A 21,557-nucleotide genomic window follows, 5' to 3' on the forward strand; every position below is an offset into this window, starting at 1 on the left:
AAAATAAAATGGCGTATCGCCACAATGCACTAGCTTGTGTTTTACCTAAGCCTTGGCTTACACTTCTATTATTAAAATGTTTGTACTTTCTTTTTATTATCCGATCCGTGCGTGCTCGAATGGTTAAATGTGAGATATCTGCGCTAAATGCGGTTGAGGGATACACGAGTTCCAATCTAATCAAAAGAGAATTAATATTTGTATATTTAAGATTTTAATTTGATAATACATATTAATTTATATCCGGTTTACTTAATCTATACAAGATGGAATCATATTATTTTAATTATTATTATTATTATTCAGTGGCGTAGACAAGGGGGTTTTCGAGGTCCAGACTCCCTGTCCTTGGGCCTAACTTTGACTGTACTACATTTTCACCCCCTTCTCGACCCCATCTTAACATTCACATACTTAAACCCCCCTTTGTTGAATTTCTGGCTACACAGTGTTGGGTAAAATACTTTAATTTCGGTATATAAAAAAATACTGAATACTCAAACGATAAAGTATTTAAAATAATAAAATACTAAATACTCCTAGTGTAAATGATTTAAAATATAATACTAAATACCCACAGCATGAAATATTTAAAATAAATAAAATACTTTATTTTAGTATTTTAAAATACTAAAATACTCAAAATGCCGTGATTTCTTGAAAAGCGGGGAAAATCAAAGATAGTTCGAAAGATTGAAAATATTCCACTTTTATGCGTGCGATCTAAAAGGCAGATTGTCTCCTAAGTCTCGAGTCGTCGCTACTCCAACGCCACCACGTGCGATAACTTGATAAGCGGAATTTTTCACGAGTTTGTGCATGAGTATGAATTAGGGGTATTTCCTCCGCTTGATGGTGTTGTATGGAGACTATTTGATGGATAAAGTATACAAAAATGTATTTAAAATATAATACTAAATAAATTTCTTTAAAGAATTTGAAATAAAATACAAAATACTGAAAAAGTATTTAAAATACTATCCAACACTTACTATGTAAGTTAATGTTTAATTTAATCTTCCTTTCGCACTAAAAACAAGACGTTTCTAAGGAGTATGCCTATTCAACCGAATCCCATTTGAAAGAACCTTTCTAGCAACAATTTCAATTTATAGCCATGGTATGATTTTTCTTAAATATCTGAATTTATGAGTTTCAAGGATATAACAGGGTACGTGACGAATTTAATTTGTTTCAGACTCTAGTACACTTCACTTTAGGAAATAGGAACTTGTAGATCATCCATCACACGGGACCGTTTTAAAAGATATTAATTGGGAATGTTTTGGCGGTATTTTCAAAAATTTAATATTGTTTGTATTCAAGTACAGAATTTAAATTTTTGGGGTCGAAATACAAATTATTGGCTATTATTGAACATCACAATGAATATTGTACCACGGGTTACATGCTGTCGCATGGAGTAGTATAAGATAGGTTAGGTTAGGTTAGGTGACAGGGAGTTCCCGGAAATAGACTGCTTTTGTTCGACACCCAAAGCCCCTGTTTTTATCCCTCCTTCGAAATTTTTTGATATTAGTACCTACTGAACTAATAAAACAGCTCTTCGTCAGTTTTACTTTGACCAAATTTATATTTTTGGTAACACATAAAGTATAAATTGAAATCCGGCCAAATTGGCGAGTTTTTCGATAGCAAGGGAATCGATTGAATGGGATTCGTTTGAATGGGCCAGGAGCGTTTCTAATGCAGTTAAATGCATATTTATTAACTTTTTTAACTGGTAAAAATCAGAGGTACCAATGCCCTCCTTGCCCCACCCGAATGACATCCCTGTATATGTGATACATTCCCTATTGAAAATATAATTTTTTTTTAGTATCCGCCTAATTTAGTAGTAGTTACTACTACTACGCAATATAACCCGACCACCGGGTGCCTTGAGTATTAGCCTAGCTGGTTGTTATCGTTTTTCTAGTTGTGATTCAGTTGGAAACACTGGTGCAATTTTAAGGATTTCTGCGATTTCCTTCGCATCACCTAGAGTATATCAAAGCTTTATTTGTTCACATTTCCTAGAAACAACTTTTTACTTTAGCAATAAGCTGTCTTTTTTTCTGTAATAGTTTGCTGATCAGATTTACTCTGACTAGAACGACGGTGTGCCGGATAACTAGACAACAGAGAAACGAAAACTTCACGCATCAGTTCTTGAATCTCCTGATTACTCAAATAACTTATTTTAGATTAATCCAAAAGAGGCTCAGCTCTTCTATCGAGTTTCACTTAGTGGTTATACTGTCAAAGAAGATATATGTTTCTTCTACACCAATTATCTATAAATCGAGGCAGGAAAGTAATTGTACAGTTCTTGTAAAATGTAAAAAAATGTGCTTCGTTCATTTACGTCTAAGTTCGTGTGCACTACACGCCTGAAAAATAACCAAGGGTTCATGACTCAAATTCTACTCTAAACTCCAGCGTGCTAACCCCTCATATTAGCCCGTTATCATAGCCTTGATCTGGCATATTAGGCAGTGGTATCTTTAAGTCCGCTAGTGGAGACAAAAGGGTATCAGTTAGAGATTCGCCTTCTGAACAGTCGATCGGCAAAATCCGAAAACATTTTCTGGAATACAGAGTTCTTTACCTGATTCACAGCACACATACCGAATGCCCAAAGACAATTGTTCTGTGTGACTTAAATAAGTTGTACACTCTAAAATAATAGAATAGTAGGTCCACTAATTGATGACATTTAAAATGTGTTTCTTTATTTTTGAGCCCGGTTATCTCATTCTATATGTTTAATCCATATAATGAACGTATGATTCTTTTGAACTTATCCTTCGTAAATGGTCATCAATGACAACATCAAATTTCCAACAAACCAAACTCTAGTCGCTGTAAAAAAATTCCATTGTCTCTTGAATATAAATTACTAAATTGACTGAGGCAGAAAATATTGGTTGTATAGGTGTATGTAGGTTGCAGGATTCACGGCACTTTTCTAGGGACAAAAATACATTATTTAATTAATTAACTTAATTTTAAAATCGATGAAAATAGCGCGACTGGCTGCCTTTGCGCCATAAGAATAGCTGTGAACAATTTGGCGGTCCTAGGTTGAACGGCTCGGACGTCTATAGAGAAACAGACAGACAGACGGAAGACACTTAGGGTGCGTTCAACAACCATAAGACGGTTTTTCTAAAAAGCTCTTCCAATTTCAGCGATGTTTAAGCGCTGATCAGAGGTTGTTGTACGCTTTTCGTTTTCCGTAATTCCGTTGACTTTTTATCTCAACGAAACAAAATTCGTCTGCTACCGCGCCTTTCACTGTCGAATGGCAGCGTGACGTCAAAACCGGAAATTGAAAAACCCCGTACAACAACTTTTTTTAAATCCGATGCTCAGCGCTGAGGCATTTTTTGGGTTGTTGAACGCAGCCTTAGGAATATAGTTTACATGTAGATAGAGCTGATCAGTTTTACCGAGAAACGTTATATCTTTGAACCAAGAAACTCGATCATCAACACTGGGCGCCTGAACACTTCTTTCCAGAACTCGACTTCGATTCTTAATATTATGACAGTTGTTTTATCTATACGATGCTGCTTACTACATGTCATCCAAGTTTTTAAGCGCTTTCATATGCCCTTTAGATTTTTCATGTTCCGATAAGAGTTCAGACATGTTTCCAATTGGAATAAACCGATTCGGAAATAAAAAAATGTACGAATGTCACTGAAAGGCAGCAGCAAAACAGAAAATCACTTCTTTCAACAGTGAGTAATTTATCCAGACGTCAGAAACAAATTATCCATTAGACATACTCCTATGGTAATTTTTCACGCTAAGCTCACGTTCATCTTTTTTTCCCAGGGAACTTAATGTTAGCCTTTTTTTAATGATAGTCTGTTTCACCAATGACTACGTAACCCATTACGCACCTACGGACTGACAACTCTCTGCGAACTGCTCCTAGTATTTGGAGGATGCCCGAAAAATCGCCGCCGATCCACCGGCAGCCTTTTCGTCGGACCAGCTAAGGCCTATCGGAAATTGAAATACTTTTAAAAGTGTAAATAACGCTTACTTTTGGAAAATAATGATGAATTATTACTTAACTTGTTGTGGTGCGCGTTGGATTAAAATTTGACGATTGTGTGTTCCGGGCATGCTCCCCCCCCCCCCCGTCACTGGCCACTCCTCTCTAGGCAGCGCCTACAAAAATGTGCAACGAACCATAATTTAAATAATTCAAAAAGGGTAACATTAAAACTATAACAGTTAATTAATAAGGTTTTTATATAAAAACCAATGCTTGTTAAAAATTGCCAATCAAAATATGAAACGAAATAGAGCCCAAGCATTATGTACGATTCATAAATAAATTTAAATTAATAAAAAAAAATTTCGAGTCAGTATTGAGGCACACTGTACCTTTAATACATTTTTCGTACCTTAAATGAAGATTCATTTGCCTCATCATTGTTTTGATCCTCTTCTAACTCTAAATTTGCTACAGGTGTGTGAGACGTGACATCCGCCCAAAGAAGAAATCAGATATTTGCCGCAGCCGAACATGCAAAACTCGACAGTGTTTGTTTTTTAAACTTGGTTTAATTTAAACCGTGTTCAACAAATAATAGAAATAATAAAATCTATTTAATTAAGTTTGATTACCAGAGATGATGTAAGCGATGCAATATCTGTTGTTGAAGTAATAGGAACGGTGGCGCCTACCTTTTCCATGGAGTTGCTCCCTGTATTTTTATCTTTCAATAAAAAGAGCCCGAATGCTTCTTTCTCTCTGGCATTCTAAAAATGCACTCATTCTTTAAAAATCTCCAAGAATTACATAAAAGGCAATATTTATGAGCGCCAATTTAATAGCGCTAGATATCGTCTCTCACTAGCCCGAGCAGAGTAGCGGGTATGCCAAAATAGGGATTTCTCATCGCTCAGTCTATTTCACAGTGTTCCAGAGACACCAATTTTTTTAATAAATTCCACGAAATATTTATACATATTATGGTTCAATACACTGTACGATTTACTATAAAACAAGAACGGAAGCACTGCTACCAATGGCGGTCGAACTAGCTTCCGTGAATGAATATCAAAAATCGTCAATGTCAATGGTTAGAAAACCATCAGATTAGTTAATTTGTACATTTCCAGCTTCTTAGGTATATTAAAACACAGACGAAATTAGAGTGAAAACACTCAATCTCGGGCATGTTCAGAAAGTTATTTCTAAAAAACGCGCCAGTGTTACATGTAAATTTGGTCCAAAATTTCAAGAACACTGCCTCTGAGCTTAAAAATGGTTCTTCGCTGACGTTGGACATTACCGATTTGTGTTTTCAAATTGCTAAATTATTTATCAGTATAATTATTAGTTGGGTAGCAGTAGTAACTTGTAATAAAATTTATCTGTTAAGCAAATAGCAAAGTTCTGTTATTTCATCAAAAATAATGTTTTGGAGCTATTCGAGAAACCGCTGTGACGCCCCTGTTGAGCGCTACTCAGGGATGCTTTTAAGCAGCCCCTGGGTGCCATTTTATAATATCTGCCATTTAAAAAGGAGTATGTGCTCGTAGAACAAAAGGTGTTTACTTAGGGGGCTTTATGATGGACGTATGGTATGACCTTGGATGATTCGTCCAAGGTATGACAAAGATTGTATTTATTTATAATTAGAGATTATGACTATGTTGAGACTATCAGCGGGTTTAATGGTTGAAGTTTCCCCGGAACTAGAAGGGGAAGAAAGAACGTCACCGCCATCTGCTTCAATGGAGCCGGAAGACGTCAGTTTTAGAGAACCAATCAGATACTGTGTTGATTTGACATTTTTAGGTGAAAGAAGCGAACTCCTTTGGCATTAGGGGGATAGGGTATAACGCTAAAACTCGTTCTTTCTAATTAAAAATAAATATATTCTTGGTATAATTTGAAAATAAATATTTTACGAAATTAATTATATAAATATTTTCGGTAGCAACTGCATATTTGCATATTTTGGCATTTATAATAACTTCGAATACTCTACAATTTATTTTCATGAAAAACATTTAAAAGCGTTCTTAATGACCATTTATTACACAGCGATTCATAAAAAACACTTTCCGAAAAATAGAAATACACTCTATAATACTGATAATCCTTACTCGCAAAGAATCAAACTTGTAGACTAAAATATCTTTATTTGGAATATCGATAACCGTTTTCAATATATAGCTTTAACTTAGTCAAGTATCCGTTTCAAGAGGAACTTCGTAAGGCTATCTCTGCACTACCAAGTTAGCTTGACGAAATGTCAGTGAAGCAGTGTTCATAACTTCGACTGCTTCGGCTCTCGAATACATTTCTAGAAACCTTGGTTGGTGGAATTAGAGATAAATTTGAATACGATTTTAAGGATGTTATTTTCTTCGCCATATCTTTGCGATAAGAACTTCGGAGTTCCACAGATACTACTCGTATCAGTCTCCATTTAGAAGTGTTCTGTTTCATCAGCTGTTACACCGAAGCCTTCATTTACGGAAGCTAAATAAGTAATACTAAACACATTTACCAATTTCAGTAAATTTAGTAGAAACTAACATATTAATTATTTAAATATATGGAAGAACATTCTTCCGTTGCTAGTGGCTTAATTATTATTAAGAAATTCCATAAAACTGTGCAATGATCATTTGACTTTTTTCTAGGATTAAAAATCGAAAATTTGCAACGAAAATGGATTTATTTGGTAGCTTTACTCAATTACCATTCGGACAAGTGGTTTTCGCTTTGTTTTTGGGGTTGCTTCTGTACCTGTGCTTAAAGAACCATTTATATTTACAATATTTCAAAAAACGCGGAATACCTGGTCCTAAACCGACCATGTTCGTGGGTCACTTATTCCAACTCCGGGCCAATGGCCGAATGCCTCACGAAACCATCGGAAATTGGATTAAAGAATACGGCAATGTCTTCGGTATGTTTTTCGGTCATCAGCCTGGATTGATAATAAACGACCCGGACATTTTGAAGGACGTTATGATTCGACACTTTAATAATTTTACCAATCGCACAAGCTTTTCTGTAAGAGTACCAACGGTGTCCGATAGTATACTTTTGGCAATGAACAATAAATGGCGTACCACTCGACATTTGTTAACGCCTGCTTTCAGTAGCAGCAAACTTAAATTTTTGGCGAAAGCGATGAATGAGCAAACGGATGTATTGGTGGATGAGCTCAAGAAATCCATTGATCAAAACATAAACGTTGTTGAAGTGTTTCAAGCGTTGACTTTAGACGTCATTGGAGAATGCGCTTTGGCCCTCAATGTCAATTGTCAAAGGAACTCTCGTGACGAGTTCCTGATATCCGTGAGAAATTACATTCAAAATAGTGGGAATCAAATTGTTAGAGCTGCAATAGCTCTTCCCGTTGTTGGTAAACATTTGATCTGGCTCAACAAGTTTTCACCATCCGGAAAACTAACGGACATGATCGTAAGTAACTTAGAACATGTCATTGCTATGCGTAGGAAAGACAATAGCAAAAGCAGAATCGATCTACTTCAACTTCTTCTCGATGCCGAAGACGTCGAAGTAAATGAAAATGACAAGAGGAAGACTTTAACGGACAAAGAGATTATTGGCAATGCGTTCATCTTTCTTATAGCCGGGTATGAAACGACGGCTACTACTCTGGGATTCGCTTTCTACTTGTTGGCATTACATCCCGACATACAAGGCAAACTCTATCAGAAAATAATGCATAAATTAAAAGACGTTGACAGTCCTACTTACGAAGAGGTGTTTGAGCTGAATTACCTAGATCAAGTTTTGAACGAAACGTTGAGGTAAGTTCCATAAGAAACATTAGCGTTTCAAGTAGACATTTTTATTCATGAGTGACAACGCCAGGGGTAAACTACTTTTTATTTCACTGGAGAACCGTAAAAAATTAAGTAAACTAGTGCTCCGTAGATCCGGCTCCAATTGTTTCTGCAAGCCGAATTCGGTTCCAAAGGTATTCGAGGCTCTAGTCAAACCGGTGTAGCCAATATTCAGCACCGCGTCTAAGAAAAAGTGCGACTTAACGAAGGTTGTATGTACCTAATGCCATTACAATTAAATGGATTTTTTTTGTAAACCAAAGATTCAATTTACATAAATAATATACTTAGAAGAAATTAGACTCATAAATTGTTAAAAAAAAGATAGCCCAGAAAGGTATAATTATTGAAAACAAATACTTAAACAGATAAGTAATATGAAGTTGACTTTATTTAATTCAAATAACTATAATTGTTAACTATCTACACCTACAATTAAGTAGTAATATTTTCCATGGTTGTAACTAATGATACACTAAACTCAAGAAGAATGGCATTACAAAAGGTTGTACTCTGTTAACGTCCACAGGGAAAGCAGTGTTTTAGTTTAGAAAAAACAGTTATTTATTTATATTTGAACCGCACTATATTTTATTATTTGTATTTCTTTAGATTGTACCCTCCAGTGCCGCATTTCATACTACGTAAACCGGAGAAGGACATCCAAGTAGGATATGTCTTCATACCGAAAGGGGTCGTGGTCCTAGCGCCGGCTTGGCAACTTCACCACGACCCTGCACATTGGCCGAACCCCGAAGAGTTCGACCCCGAAAGATTCAGTCCTGAGAACAAAGCCAATATCAAGACTGGTTCTTTCTTGCCATTCGGAATTGGACCGAGGAATTGCATCGGATTCAGGTTCGCGCAGCTCGAGATGAAGCTCGCTGTCATCAAAGTACTCAAATCGTTCGAAGTTGTTCCGACGACGAGAACCGAGATTCCCCTACAATTGAAATGCCCATCGGTATTACTAAGTGCCAAAAATGGTATAACTCTAAAATTTTTGCCAAGAAACGAGGCGTAAAAAATGCTTATACAGGGTGTCTTCATTTGATCGGCCCAGGCATTTTTCTCAAAAAATATGCCTTCAAGAAATGTGCAATTTTCAGTATGTACTCTCTCGGTGGAGATCGTTGTTATTTGTGAATTTCAGAAAAATCGTGAAAATTTTCACGGTTTTAGAAATTGTAGTTTTTGAACGCTAGGTGGTAGATGAAAAGTTTTAATGAGTAAGTTGTAGAGAATACTCGAAAACCTTTAATGGAGTTGGTATGGTCAAAATCGTACATTTTGTCACTGAAATAATAGGTCATGAAAAATAACAAGTTGGTACTACCCAAATGTTTTTAAGCCTCATGTTATTGTAATGATTGTCTGTGAAAAATGAACATGTTTTGAGCCAAATCATTGTTTTACTTTTACAAATTAAGTGTTACAACAAGTGCAATTATTATAATAAGGAATTACAGAAAGTTTTTTACACATACGGTTCAATAATGCCACCGTCCGCTGCTATACAAATCCGTACGCGATGAAGCATATTCTGGAACGAACCACGGACCATATCTGGAGTAACGAGTTGGAACGCTGCAATGATTCTCTGGCGCAAATCGTATTCGCTAGTGACTGGCGTCTTGTATACTTCCTCCTTGACGAACCCCCACAGGTAAAAGTCCAGCGGTGTTAAATCCGGGGACCTAGGAGGCCATAGCACTGGACCATTCTTCCCAATACAATGCTCAGGGTACTCGGTGTTGAGGTATTGCACCACATGTCGTTCCTGGTGAGGAGGTGCACCGTCATGCAACTGATGCAAGAACCATAGGTGTGGGAGGTCGACTAAAGGGACATCTTCCAATGCTTCCGCTACTTCATTTCGTAGAAGCGACAAGTAGCTCACCCCGTTAAACTGATTCGTAAGAAAAAATGGCCCAATGACGCAATCTCCTAGTAGACCTGCCCAGACGTTTAAGCGGAATTGTACTTGATTGTAATGTGGAAATCCCCAGTGCGGATTTACATCCCTCCACATATGGTTATTCTGGCGGTTAAATGAGCCGTCCCTTCCAAAGGAACACTCGTCGAACGCCAGGATGAAACGGAGGAAATCTTCGTTGGCATCCGCCATGGTACTGAACCAGTTACCGAAATCCAACCTAAGGCGCTGATCACCATCGTGAAGTGCTTGGTAGAGCGTGGCACGAAATGGGTGAAATTTCTGGTGGTTAAGGACACTCCAAACTTAATATTTTGACAAGTCAAAATCGGAGCATGCCATTCTTGTACTGGCTCGAGGGTAAGCGCCAAAGTAGGCGATGACTGTGTCTTCCATATTAGTGTTATGACCAGGGCCGGATTAACCAATAGGCCGAATAGGCCTGGGCCTAGGGCACCAAGCCTAAAAGGTGCACCAAGAGGGTTCAAAAAAAATAAAAGTACAAAACTTTAATCATTTGCTTTTCACAAAATATTTTCCGGAGTAATTTTAGTAAATGCGTCCACCCGTATGAACCAAAAACGTTTGATTGTCACATTCTCTGACGGACTGCCGTCTAGCCCCTGACGACATACTAAATCTGGCAGCAAAATGAATTTTCGTTCCATTTCTCAATTATAAATTGAGGAAGCGCCTAGCTCGCTTCGCTCGCTATTGAAAGGGGGCACCAAAATTAATTAGGGCCTAGGGCCCCATAAAGTCTTAATCCGGCCCTGATTATGACGTCCAGGTCCGCGGAATCTAGGATTCACTTTGCCGTCTCCTTCGAAGTCAGTACTTATAAAATTGCACTTGTTGTAACACTTAATTTTAAAAGTAAACCAATGATTTGGCTCAAAACATTTTAATTTTTCACAGACAATCATTTTAATAACATGAGGCTTAAAAACATTTGGGTAGTACCAACTTGTTATTTTTCATGACCTATTATTTCAGTGACAAAATGTACGATTTTGACCATACCTACTCCATTAAAGGTTTTCGAGTATGCTCTACAACTTACTCATTGCAACTTTTCGTCTAGCACCTAGCGTTCAAAAGCTACAAATTCTAAAACCGATTTTTTTGAAATTCACAAATAACAACGATCGTCACCGAGAGAGTACTTACTGAAAATTTCACATTTCTAGAAGGTATAGGTGTTGAGAAAAATGCCTAGGCCGATCAAATGAGGATACCCTGTATAGGTTCCCAAGTTAGTATTGGATGCACTCGTGTTTTTCAAACCTTTTAGTAAAGTGTACGCCACAGTTAATTTTGTAAATACCGATGTATTCTTAATCAAACTTGAACTTTCATTTTGGTGCAATTTCTATAAGGAAATATAGAATGTTAGGAAAATTAGGGATATTAATTGTGGGCAACAATTTAAATTTAAATCGCCATTTCACACTCAACAAAATTTGCACCCTGGTATTGATCGATAGAAGGTTTTTCCAAGTTTAGCCAGTGAGTTGTTTAGCAGAATGTTCTTTGAACGAGTCATTGAACCCTGGAGAAGCGTGCCCCATCAAAATTAAAAAAAAGTGGTAGAAATAGCTTCCTACAGACTTTTCATCCTAATTGTAAATAAACAGCGCTCCTAGCGGTCAAAACATGACATTCGATGATATAAGGAGGCTGGCTAATCTCATTAAGAAATCTTAATCTGCATGAGTTATAAGATAACTTATAACCAATAAGTATAAGCAGCATTATTTGGGTCCAAATGTAACCTTAGACATTGTTGTGGGAAGCGGTTGTAAGGGTAGCCGATCAAAAATGCAAAAAGGGGCGCATAATTTGTTCATAAAGGTCACTCTGCAATATCAATCGGATCAAACACGAATTTTTGTCACTTAATGTTCAATTAGATTTTTAGTTATACTTTATTTTTCATATTTGTTTCAGATATAAAGTTTTATTGTGTCAATTGTGTTTCAATTACCTTCAATTGCAAAATTCATAACAGAACAATAGCACCTCTTAAATATTTATTTATTTAAACGAAAACCAAAAGTTTAACCTCCAATCCCTCAGGATAAAGGATTTCATATTCCTCGAACGGTATATTTAATGTGACCATTTTTATTTTCCCTCAAACCGGGATATTGTTAAATCACTACTCAAGACACTACAGGTTACCACTTCCTAACCTAAACAGACCACAATAGAGTAATGTCAGTGCTACGTCACACGACGTCACCTATGCTTTTTCCTATTCCTAAAAAATTCTCGCCCACAATGTTGGCCATGGCCAAAGCTACGGAGTGCTACTACTCTATACGCAAAAATCAGGAACGAATTGCAATGAAAAGCAATCGCAAATCACGTCAGATGGCGCGCGATTGCAGCGACATGCACTTCAGATTTATATACCCCCGTACCGTAAATTAATACGTACCGGGGGTGTAGGAGAGAAGGTTAAATTTGCCAAAAAAGTGAAATAATGAGAAAAAAAAATGGCTATTTGGAACAATAGCCCCGCCACATAGTTTCCACTTTTTACTTACACCTTACCAACGTACTTATTAAGGGGATTCCGAACCAAACTCCAGCGGACCAGGGGCTGAATCCTCATCTGGAAAAAGTAAGTTTGAAAATAAACAGTGCTAAGCAAATAGTCCAACAATTCTATAATTGATATTATTTAATTAAATTTCAATAATGATGACAGTTCTGCTGCTTCAAAATTCAGAGAAAGAGACATTGTGATTATAATGGGGATTTGATTCTTCAAAATTATTTTATAGAACTTTCATTTAGTTTTATTTTTTTATCCTTGTTAAGTTATTGTTTATGTTAAGTTATTGCTTAGGTTAGGTAAGGTTAGGTGGGATTAGGTAAGGCTAGGTTAGGTTAATGTTAGATCAGATCGGGTCAGGTGAGGTTTGGTTAGGTTAGGTTAGCACTCGACCTTGAATTTGTAGGATTAAATGTATATTTTGGAAATTAATATATTTATTGTATTAAAATCAACATTAGATTGTTTAGAAAATAAAACATAGCAAATCTTATTTACCTTGTTTCTTCTCTTACTGTTTAAGAAATTAGTAAGTTTAATATATTCGTCTTACTGGGATATTTTACAGATATTGTTTCGATATAATAGGATAGTCGGTCGAATGGGATTAGGCCGAATGGTAATTGAAGTAATGTTATTGTATCCAATGGCCAATGCTACAGAAACGTTTCGAATGGTATTAAATCCAACGGAATTCTACCCAATGGTATACAAGTCCTAGAACAGACAGTGACGAATCGAAGAGAAAAGCCCTCTTTATACTCTCCCAGTATACCAAGGAGTCATCTGACAGCTACCCAAGGTAATTGTCTCAAAAAAAAAACTAAAATTTGTCTCTTTATCGGAGTATAGGTATTGCATGTTAAGGGTAGTTAAAGTTTCTCGTTTTAAATTTCGATTTCTTAGAAAATCTTAACCAATATTTTTCAATCAGTTTTTCTTAAAACGGATTCTTCTCAATGCAGTGCCAAAAATGTCAAAAGCCATAAAAAGGGGCGGCCAATATCTGACCTCTTTAGGGGGCGACAGAAATACTAGAGATTATAATCCAAGAGTGACCAAATGGGCTTTCTTCAGTAATTGGCTATCTCCCCATTCAAATTGCCAATACATCAATAATAATAATAATATACACGTGGAACGTACGTCCGAAATATTTCCAAAGCGAGTACTTACGTCGTTAGTTAGTTTTGAACTTTTTCTGCTGGAAATAAGAATCTTTCATTTTTTGTTATCGTTGAAACTCACTTTTCTATTAATTCAATTCTATTCTGTAATTTAATATACAATGTATTTTCATTATATTAAAAACGATGTCGTAGTATTAAAATGTTTTTTCTCAGCGTCACAAGGCCCGCTTTAACTTTAGCTTCTCTACACGCACGATATTCCCTTACAAAAATATAAGCTGTATTTGACTGCTATTCATCTGAATTTTAGCTGGAATTATGTTACATTGAACTGAAAAAATTTTCAGTCAATTTTATCCAAAAATATGGAGACTGTTATTTGACTGCATTAACTTTTCAGAGTTCAAAGTGTAGGAAGTTGACTGTAATTACATAAATTTTTCAGTTTAATATTATGGGATAAAGTTTCGTTTATTTGCAATGATCTACTACAACAATTAGATGAACAAATAATTGAGCGAGCTATAGAGCTGCTTCTCTTTATTACTAAAAATAATACAGATATTTGGTCAACAAAAATTATGAAAAGAAACTTTTAGTTTCATATTTTATTTTGAAAACACTGATGCACTGCTGCCATGTAGGATACTAATTATGGCGCGAACTTTAAAGTTTAATTTGTATTCCAACACCCTCTCTCAAAGTTAATGTGTCTTTAATCTTTGAGTGTGACGTAACTTCCCACTCTTTTCCCTGATTCCCAATCTAACAAACAGACTAGCTTTAGGTTCCCACCCAAACATACGGAGATACCTACGAAGAACCAAGGCTTCGGGATAAGCACTACACAAACGGGTTAACGCATTACCAAACTTTACTCCGGGTTCCCATCCGCCTAACCGCCACTGGTATTGGAGTTGGCGGGTTTAAACAAAACATCGGTCAGTTAGTTGTCTAGGGGTATGATTTGTGAGCTTACAGTAAATACACTGAAACGAGGATCTGGCATTAATCTTAATTTTAATATTGAAAATTAAACAAAAGGGGATCGTTGGAATAAACAGTTAATATTTAAATTAATAACAAGGGAACAAAATACACATAGAAACACTAATCATATTAAAACACGGTAACCTAACCTGGAAGTACTTCCCACTATACGCGACCGAACGACAAAAGGAATAACTAGAGCTCTAGAAAATATATACAAATACAGGAAATGCATTAAAATAGTTTATGCGACATGAGGATTAAACGTTGAGTCTCTATTGAGTACTCAACTATAAACAACTATAAACATAAAATCAAACTTAGGAGTTCATGATGAAGAGCGGGAACACTGTGCTTCTGATCGGTGGCGACCTGGAGGTTCCTGAGCCGCTTTTAGAGGTTGGTGGTTAATGTTGACGTGGGCAACATGGCGTAGATGCTGTTGGTTCCTTTTTTTATTTATATCGCTGTATACGCGTGAGACTTATACTTTGTCATATCAACTAGTTTTAGGAAAGTCACCGGTGCCGTCACTTTAACTTTTTATTAAACCGAGTCGCTCTTAACGACCTCCGACGTGGTTCCGTTCACTGCTCGTCCGGCACACCCCGTTTCGCGCCCAAAACTGCTCTATTTATGCGTTCTGGGTGATGTGACCCAAACGCGCAATTAAGAGTGCCCAATCACCACTCGGGTGATGACACTTCTCCGACACCATAAACTATAGTTCGTATTTATCTTTCGTCCTTGCGAAGCGAAAGATATGGTCGCACACAAACACACATGTCACGGGGTAACTACAAAAAGACCGACAAGGGGTACACAACAATGAATCACAGACTAACACACACTAAAAATATTTAAAACGAAGTGTATGGCATTCTAAGTAATAAAACGTAATAAAACAGGCATCGAAAATGGCGGAGTCTAACAATACTAGAAATGGAGCAATGGCATACAAGAAAAAGGCGAGGGACTTTATTCTGAGAATTTCCTCGCAGTGGCGGCTAGTTGGCAACTTCAATTACGGGGGAACTAGCATCTCGGCCGAAGAAGCATCGCTTGCTCAAGGCCAAATACTTTCACCCGCGGGCGACCAGCGCCTTTGAACTGTACGCATTTGGGACCCTCTACCCTTTGTCCTTACAATAGATATTTTAGCCCAAGAGGTTTGACTGCGTTAACAACTGGAAAGATCCCTTTTCTCCCTTTTCGTTAACAGTAGGCCTTCATATAAGCCTAGTTTTAAGCATTTTAAGCATTATATGAGTCCAACGAATACAGAAAGTTCTTTCGTTTTTAGTCTTTCTAGGGGCTTTGTCAACCAATCTGCAAGAATAATTTTGGTAGGACAATATTCGAAGACGAAGACATTTGTGTTTGGTTCGTTTTCATTTTCTATCATTTTCAAACCACTTTGGTTGTCTTCGAAAATTTTGGTCTTCCTATGTTCTCGCTTGAGATCTTTCAGTATATGTTCAATCCATAATGTTTCTCTGTATGTTTCTGCTAAAGTGACATATTCGGCTTTAGTTGACGAACGTGCCACATTTGCAGTGCCGGATTTACCTATGTGCTAAGTGTGCTACAGCACAGGGCCTCACGATTTGAAGGGGCCTCGCCGGGGCTAGGGTTCCACTCTCCTCCGAAAGGTAACTGATTTTCTGAGTTATTGTGCTCTCAAGGTTTAATTAGCACATGGCTCCGCCGAGTCCCCCCTAAATTTTTAAATCAGATTTTTTTTCTTCCCTTTCAGAGTTTAAATCCAATTTCCCAAATAGGATATGATTGATATAGACTAGTTAACTTCGGTAAGTTCGGTTAGGCCTACCTAACCTTAAGCGGGCGAGCCGCGAGACGATTCAAATGTGAAACGAAAGTTCCGAAACAATCAGGCTGACAGCTGCTAGGCCACGTACTTCACTACAGCAAACTTCGAAAATTCTAGAAGCTAGTTTTTAAGCCTAGGTTAATAGATCAAAGTTGGTCGTCATGGCGAAGAGAAAACCATGACGGCACGGGTTGCGCTGCGCCGCAAAGCTCCCCAGTAGCCAACGGAAAAAATGTCGAGCAAAAACGAACTCATAAGGGACTCTCAAAAACACAAAGGTCTCATATTGGGCTCGTTAAAATAATATTGATAAATTGGTCAACTGAATCTATCATCAGGGCTAAATATGGTTATTAAAGGCTTGTTGGCCGATGTTCTCAATGATTGTGAAATTACTACACGTAATGGAGCGTTAACGTGCGGACATTTATTTTACGTAGCGGATGGTATGTGCTGTTTAACAAATTTACCGTGAAAAGTATCCAAACACGAATATCTTGAACCCACGAATTTTCGCAAATGTCCACAAGCGCCACACCGGTAAGATTTGGTAGTTAAACTCTTTGTAATAACTTTAAAGTGTAGTAATAACTTCTAACCTGATTTCCTTGCAGGCAGCCAATCATGACAGAGGCCGCCCAAGAGATTTTCGAAATCCCCAGATGGAAGCAGATGTCTTACAGACAATCAGTCGACTAGCACACGTGCTGTTGCTCGTTCATTCGGATACAATAATTCATCTGCTTAGCATGTTCTTCACGATGACAGCGAACGATTTCCCATTGCGTGATGGTTTGCAGAGCGTTCTGTCCAAGATCCCATTTTTCCAACAACTCTGCTTTTCAGGGACGAAGACACATTTTCCAGGGAGGGTGTTTATAACACTCACAAATAGCTCAAATGGGCTCACAAAAATCATCACGTGACATTAACCCGTGGTTATCAGGAAATTATTTCTGTTAACTTGTGGACTGGAGTAGTTGGAGACGTTTTGATTGGCCCTTACATATTGCCGCTAAGACTCAATGGGATGACGTACATTGTTTTTCCTCGTAATGTCTTACCCGACCTTCTTGATGATGTCCCGTTAGCAATTTTACGATAAATGTGGTTTCAGCATGACGAGGATCCGGCTCAATTTTCCTTGCGGATTAGTGAGTTCCTCAAATAACAATTTCCACAGGGATGGATTGGTCGAGGAGGTCCACTCGCCGGGCCTGCAAGAACACCAGATCTTGTAGGGTTGGATGAAAGATCTTGTCTACGAAACTCCAGTCGAATCAGACGTGGATTTAGTTGTAAGAATTAACGCCGCTACAGATCCCATTCGTACCACACCTGGAGTTTTTCAGGACATACATGTACGTTCATCTCTTCCTCGCCACTACCTTCTTTTTCTAAAAATTATAGGAAGCCATTTTGAGCATTTGCTTATTTTTTTTTATGAAGTGCCAATTTCCTCCTACCCCTAAAATCGGCTTTCCTATCTAGGTTCTTGTGTTCGCGTGGTAGCCTATAGCAAGGCGTCCTTAGGCCAACTTTAAATCACTCTAGCGCTTGTCCAATTCGTTGCAAAGGATCACCACGAAGACAGTTGTACATCCTTACTCAACCCTATAACACCTTAAATTTTCTGTACTGAATTTTTAAACAGCCTGTTGGGTGGTGGAATGGTTAGCACTTTCACCTCGCAGCAAGAGGAGCACTTGTGGCACTGGGTGAAAACTCGGAACAACTCGTTTTGCGTTGAGTTTGCAAGTTCTCTCCCCACTGGTTTAAGGGGTTTCCCCTGAGCTCTTCGGTTTCCCCATAAAAACTTGTTGAGGTTAAAAGTAATAGTTAGTGTAGGGAGCTGTTGGCTCGCGTGGCATGAAGGGCTGGCCACCACCCTCCTACGCATTGTAACCCGGTCACCTGAAAAAAAAAGGCCGCGCAAGGTTTAGCGTATTTGATGTCAAGTAGCGTGATAAGTGGGTTTTTCTTAACCAAGAGTTATGAACAGGCCCATATAGAACTAGTTCATATTTTTAATTTAAGACCTTAGCCATGGTTTGATTTCACTACGTTCATGGGCTGAGACATTAGGACGTAGTGTTGGGAAGATGACCTTGCGAATTTTAACCTTATGGTTTTTGGCCAGATTATTATTATATTGAAACACCTTAAAGCCGAGACTTGCTTTAACGCCTTTGATTCTCTATGACTTGGACCTTCATGGGGGCCTCTATAAGTATGTTAAGCACTGGGCCTCCAGTAGTCTAAATCCGGCACTGCACATTTGCTTGTTTTCGACAAGCCCAACTTATAGTTGCACCAAACCATTGAAATACATATCCCGAGTTTGATTTCCTATCGTTTCTGTCTCCAGCCCAATCAGCATCAGCGTATCCTGTTAGCGTAGTAGATTCTGTGGCTGTTGCCCCAAGTTTCAGTTTAAAACATTGAGTACTTTTCAAGTATCTCATTACTCTCCTTACAGCAATCCAGTCCGTTGCACTTGGATCTGTAATGTGTCTAATTAAGATTGATACACTCGCTGCGATGTCTGGGCGTGTACACGTTGTGACGTATAACAAACAACCAATTGCTTGGCGATAAATTTCCTTATTTGGCATAGCATTGTCTCGTTATTTGCTTACCTTATCTTTCATATAGCCAGTATCCATCGGCGTTTTCGCTGGCTTAGCGTTTTCCATCGAAAATATTTTTAGAATGTTTGAAATATAACCCGATTGGTGGATTTCAAAAATTCCATCCACATCGCGTTCGATTTCCATACCGAGTTATAATTTCAGTTTTCCAAGGTCTTTTATCACAAATTTGTTCTTTAGGAGCTCAAGTTTTCTGACCCAACAACAATTAGGTCGTCAACGTAGACGAAAACATACATATACTTATTTTCCACCCTTTTTGAGTAGAGGCTCATATCTGCTGCGAGGGGCTAACCACTCTTAGAAAATCTGTACACCGGATTACGCTTAGATTACCACTGCCAAAGGCAGGGACTTCAAAGATTACGCGTAATCCCATTAGTACAGTCAAAGGTACAGCTCTGTACACCGATTACGCGGAGTGATCAGCCCCTCGATCTGCTGTCCCTCTCTGAAACTCAATTGCTTCTAGAAAGTCGTTTATACGTTCATTCCAAATTCGTGTGAATTGCTTCAATCAGTATAGAGGTCTATGCAATTTACACACTAAATGTGCCGAATCTTTGGTATAAATTTCCTCCTCCATTTTTCCATTGAGAAAAGCGGTCTTTATATCAAAATGACGTACCCTCAAATTGTGATGTCCAGCAACGGCGAGAAACGTTCTTAAAGTTGAGTGTTTTCCAACAGGTGCAAATACCTCGTTGTAGTAGCTTCTCGAATTTTTGAGAAAAGCCCTGAGCAACAAGACGTGCCTTGTGTCTGCTAACGTTCCCATCTATATCCCTTTTGGTTTTGTATACCCATTTACAGTCAATTCATATCGTCCAAAGACTGCAATTCTTTATCCATTGCCTTCTGCCATTCAGCTTTCTGGGGTCTGGTCAGAGCTTCTTCCAAACTATGAGGATCACTCGCCGTATCCTCGTTTGGATTCTTCATCATAACTTGCATCAGTCTCTGTGGAGGCGGTCCTTTTTTGCTGCGAGCTGACCTTCTGATTCTTGGCTTGGTTCATCTTCGTGCTGATATTCACTCTCTGAAACGTTTTCGACTGTCGGTACTGTCTGAACTTTATACTAAATGAAAAAAAAATAATAATAAAAAAACCTCCACTAAGATCTTCACTTACCTTCCATATTTTCATGAACATTTATCTAAAGAAAAAACACAATAAAAAAAACCCCCTTCAAGATCTTTACTTACCTTCCATATCTTCGCGAACATTTATCTAAAAAAACAAACAATTACCTTCTAGATCTTCTCTTCACACATCTTCTAATCCGGTCTTCATACCGTGGGAAAAAACCAATTACCTTTTAGATCTTCTCTTCACACATCTCCTAAACCGGTCTTCATACTGTGAAAAAAAAACACTCTTCCAAGATCTTCACTTACCTTCCATATCTACATTAACATTTATCTAACAAAACAAAAAAAGCAATTACCTTACCTTCACACAACTCATACCTGCCAGTCTTCATCACGTGGAGTTCATCCTCATCGTCGTCCTAAAAAAAATCGCTATCTTCACTTACCTTCTAGATCGTCACTCAACAACTTCAAGATGTTCATTTCACGTCACCTTCATAGGCTTCTTCCAGTTATCCTCTTCTCATCTTCTGAAAAAAAAACCACAACAACAACAACAACAATAACAACAACAAAAACCCGACAAAAACATAAACAACAAAAAAAAAATCGAGACCTTCACTTACCCTCTAGTCCTTCACTACATACTTACCATATTCCTTGGCTTCTTCTTTTTGTCAAGACCTTCAGAGAAAAAAAAACTATCATCATCAACAAACAAACAAATACCCTTTGCGCCCTTACAAAAAAAACCTTCGAGCCCTTCATCAACAAACGAACATAATCTTCGAGACGCCACAAACAACACACACAATCTTCGAGACCTTCACAAATACTCAATTCATATATTCACACAAAAAAACAATAGTCTTCACGACCTTCCAAAACAAACATATTCTTCAAGACCTTCACATTTACATTAAAATATAATATACGGAACCTTCACGAGTAACATACATAATCTTTGAGACATTCCCAAATTACAAACATATATTCTTCGAGACCTTCGCAAATAACAAGCATATAATCTGCAAGATCTTCACGAATAAGCAAACCTATATTCACATCAAGTAAACAAATACCCATCGAGACCTTCACGAACCAACTTATACTCTCCAATACCTTCACAAATTTAAAATATATAATCTTCGAGACCTTCACATTTAACAAACCTATAACTTTCGAGCCTTTTACTAATTAACAATTATATAATCACGTCAAACATATAAACAATTACTCTTCAAGACCTTAAATAATAAACAAACACCTAATCTTCAAGACCTTACATAACAAACAAACACCTAATCTTCAAGGCCCTCATACACCAATAACCTTCGAGACCTTCACCAACTTCTCCTCACTTCTCCTCCAGATCTTCTCGTCATCCTAGTATTCGAACTCCTCGGACTTCTTTCATTTATCCTCTTCCTCGTCGTTATCCTCGTAAAAAAAATCCAAGAATTGCAAAACTTTTGATTTTTATCTCTTTTATATTCTGTCA

The 21,557-nt window shown here is 37.7% G+C and overlaps 1 protein-coding gene across 1 annotated transcript; it reads left to right on the forward strand.

Moving 5' to 3' along the window:
- The first annotated feature begins 6,493 nt into the window (after positions 1-6,493).
- On the forward strand, positions 6,494-11,720 carry LOC149949705 (cytochrome P450 3A13-like). The gene is made up of 4 exons (XM_090167893.1): positions 6,494-6,528; positions 6,685-7,827; positions 8,476-8,905; positions 11,047-11,720. Exons 2-3 carry the CDS (start codon positions 6,713-6,715, stop codon positions 8,885-8,887), a joined length of 1,527 nt encoding a protein of 508 aa, XP_090024019.1. The 5' UTR covers positions 6,494-6,528; positions 6,685-6,712; the 3' UTR covers positions 8,888-8,905; positions 11,047-11,720.
- The last annotated feature ends 9,837 nt before the right edge of the window (positions 11,721-21,557 follow it).

The sequence above is a fragment of the Leiobunum rupestre genome, chromosome 3 (assembly GCF_980474605.1).
Source record: "Leiobunum rupestre chromosome 3, qqLeiRupe1.1.hap1, whole genome shotgun sequence".
NCBI classification, from domain to species: domain Eukaryota; kingdom Metazoa; phylum Arthropoda; class Arachnida; order Opiliones; family Sclerosomatidae; genus Leiobunum; species Leiobunum rupestre.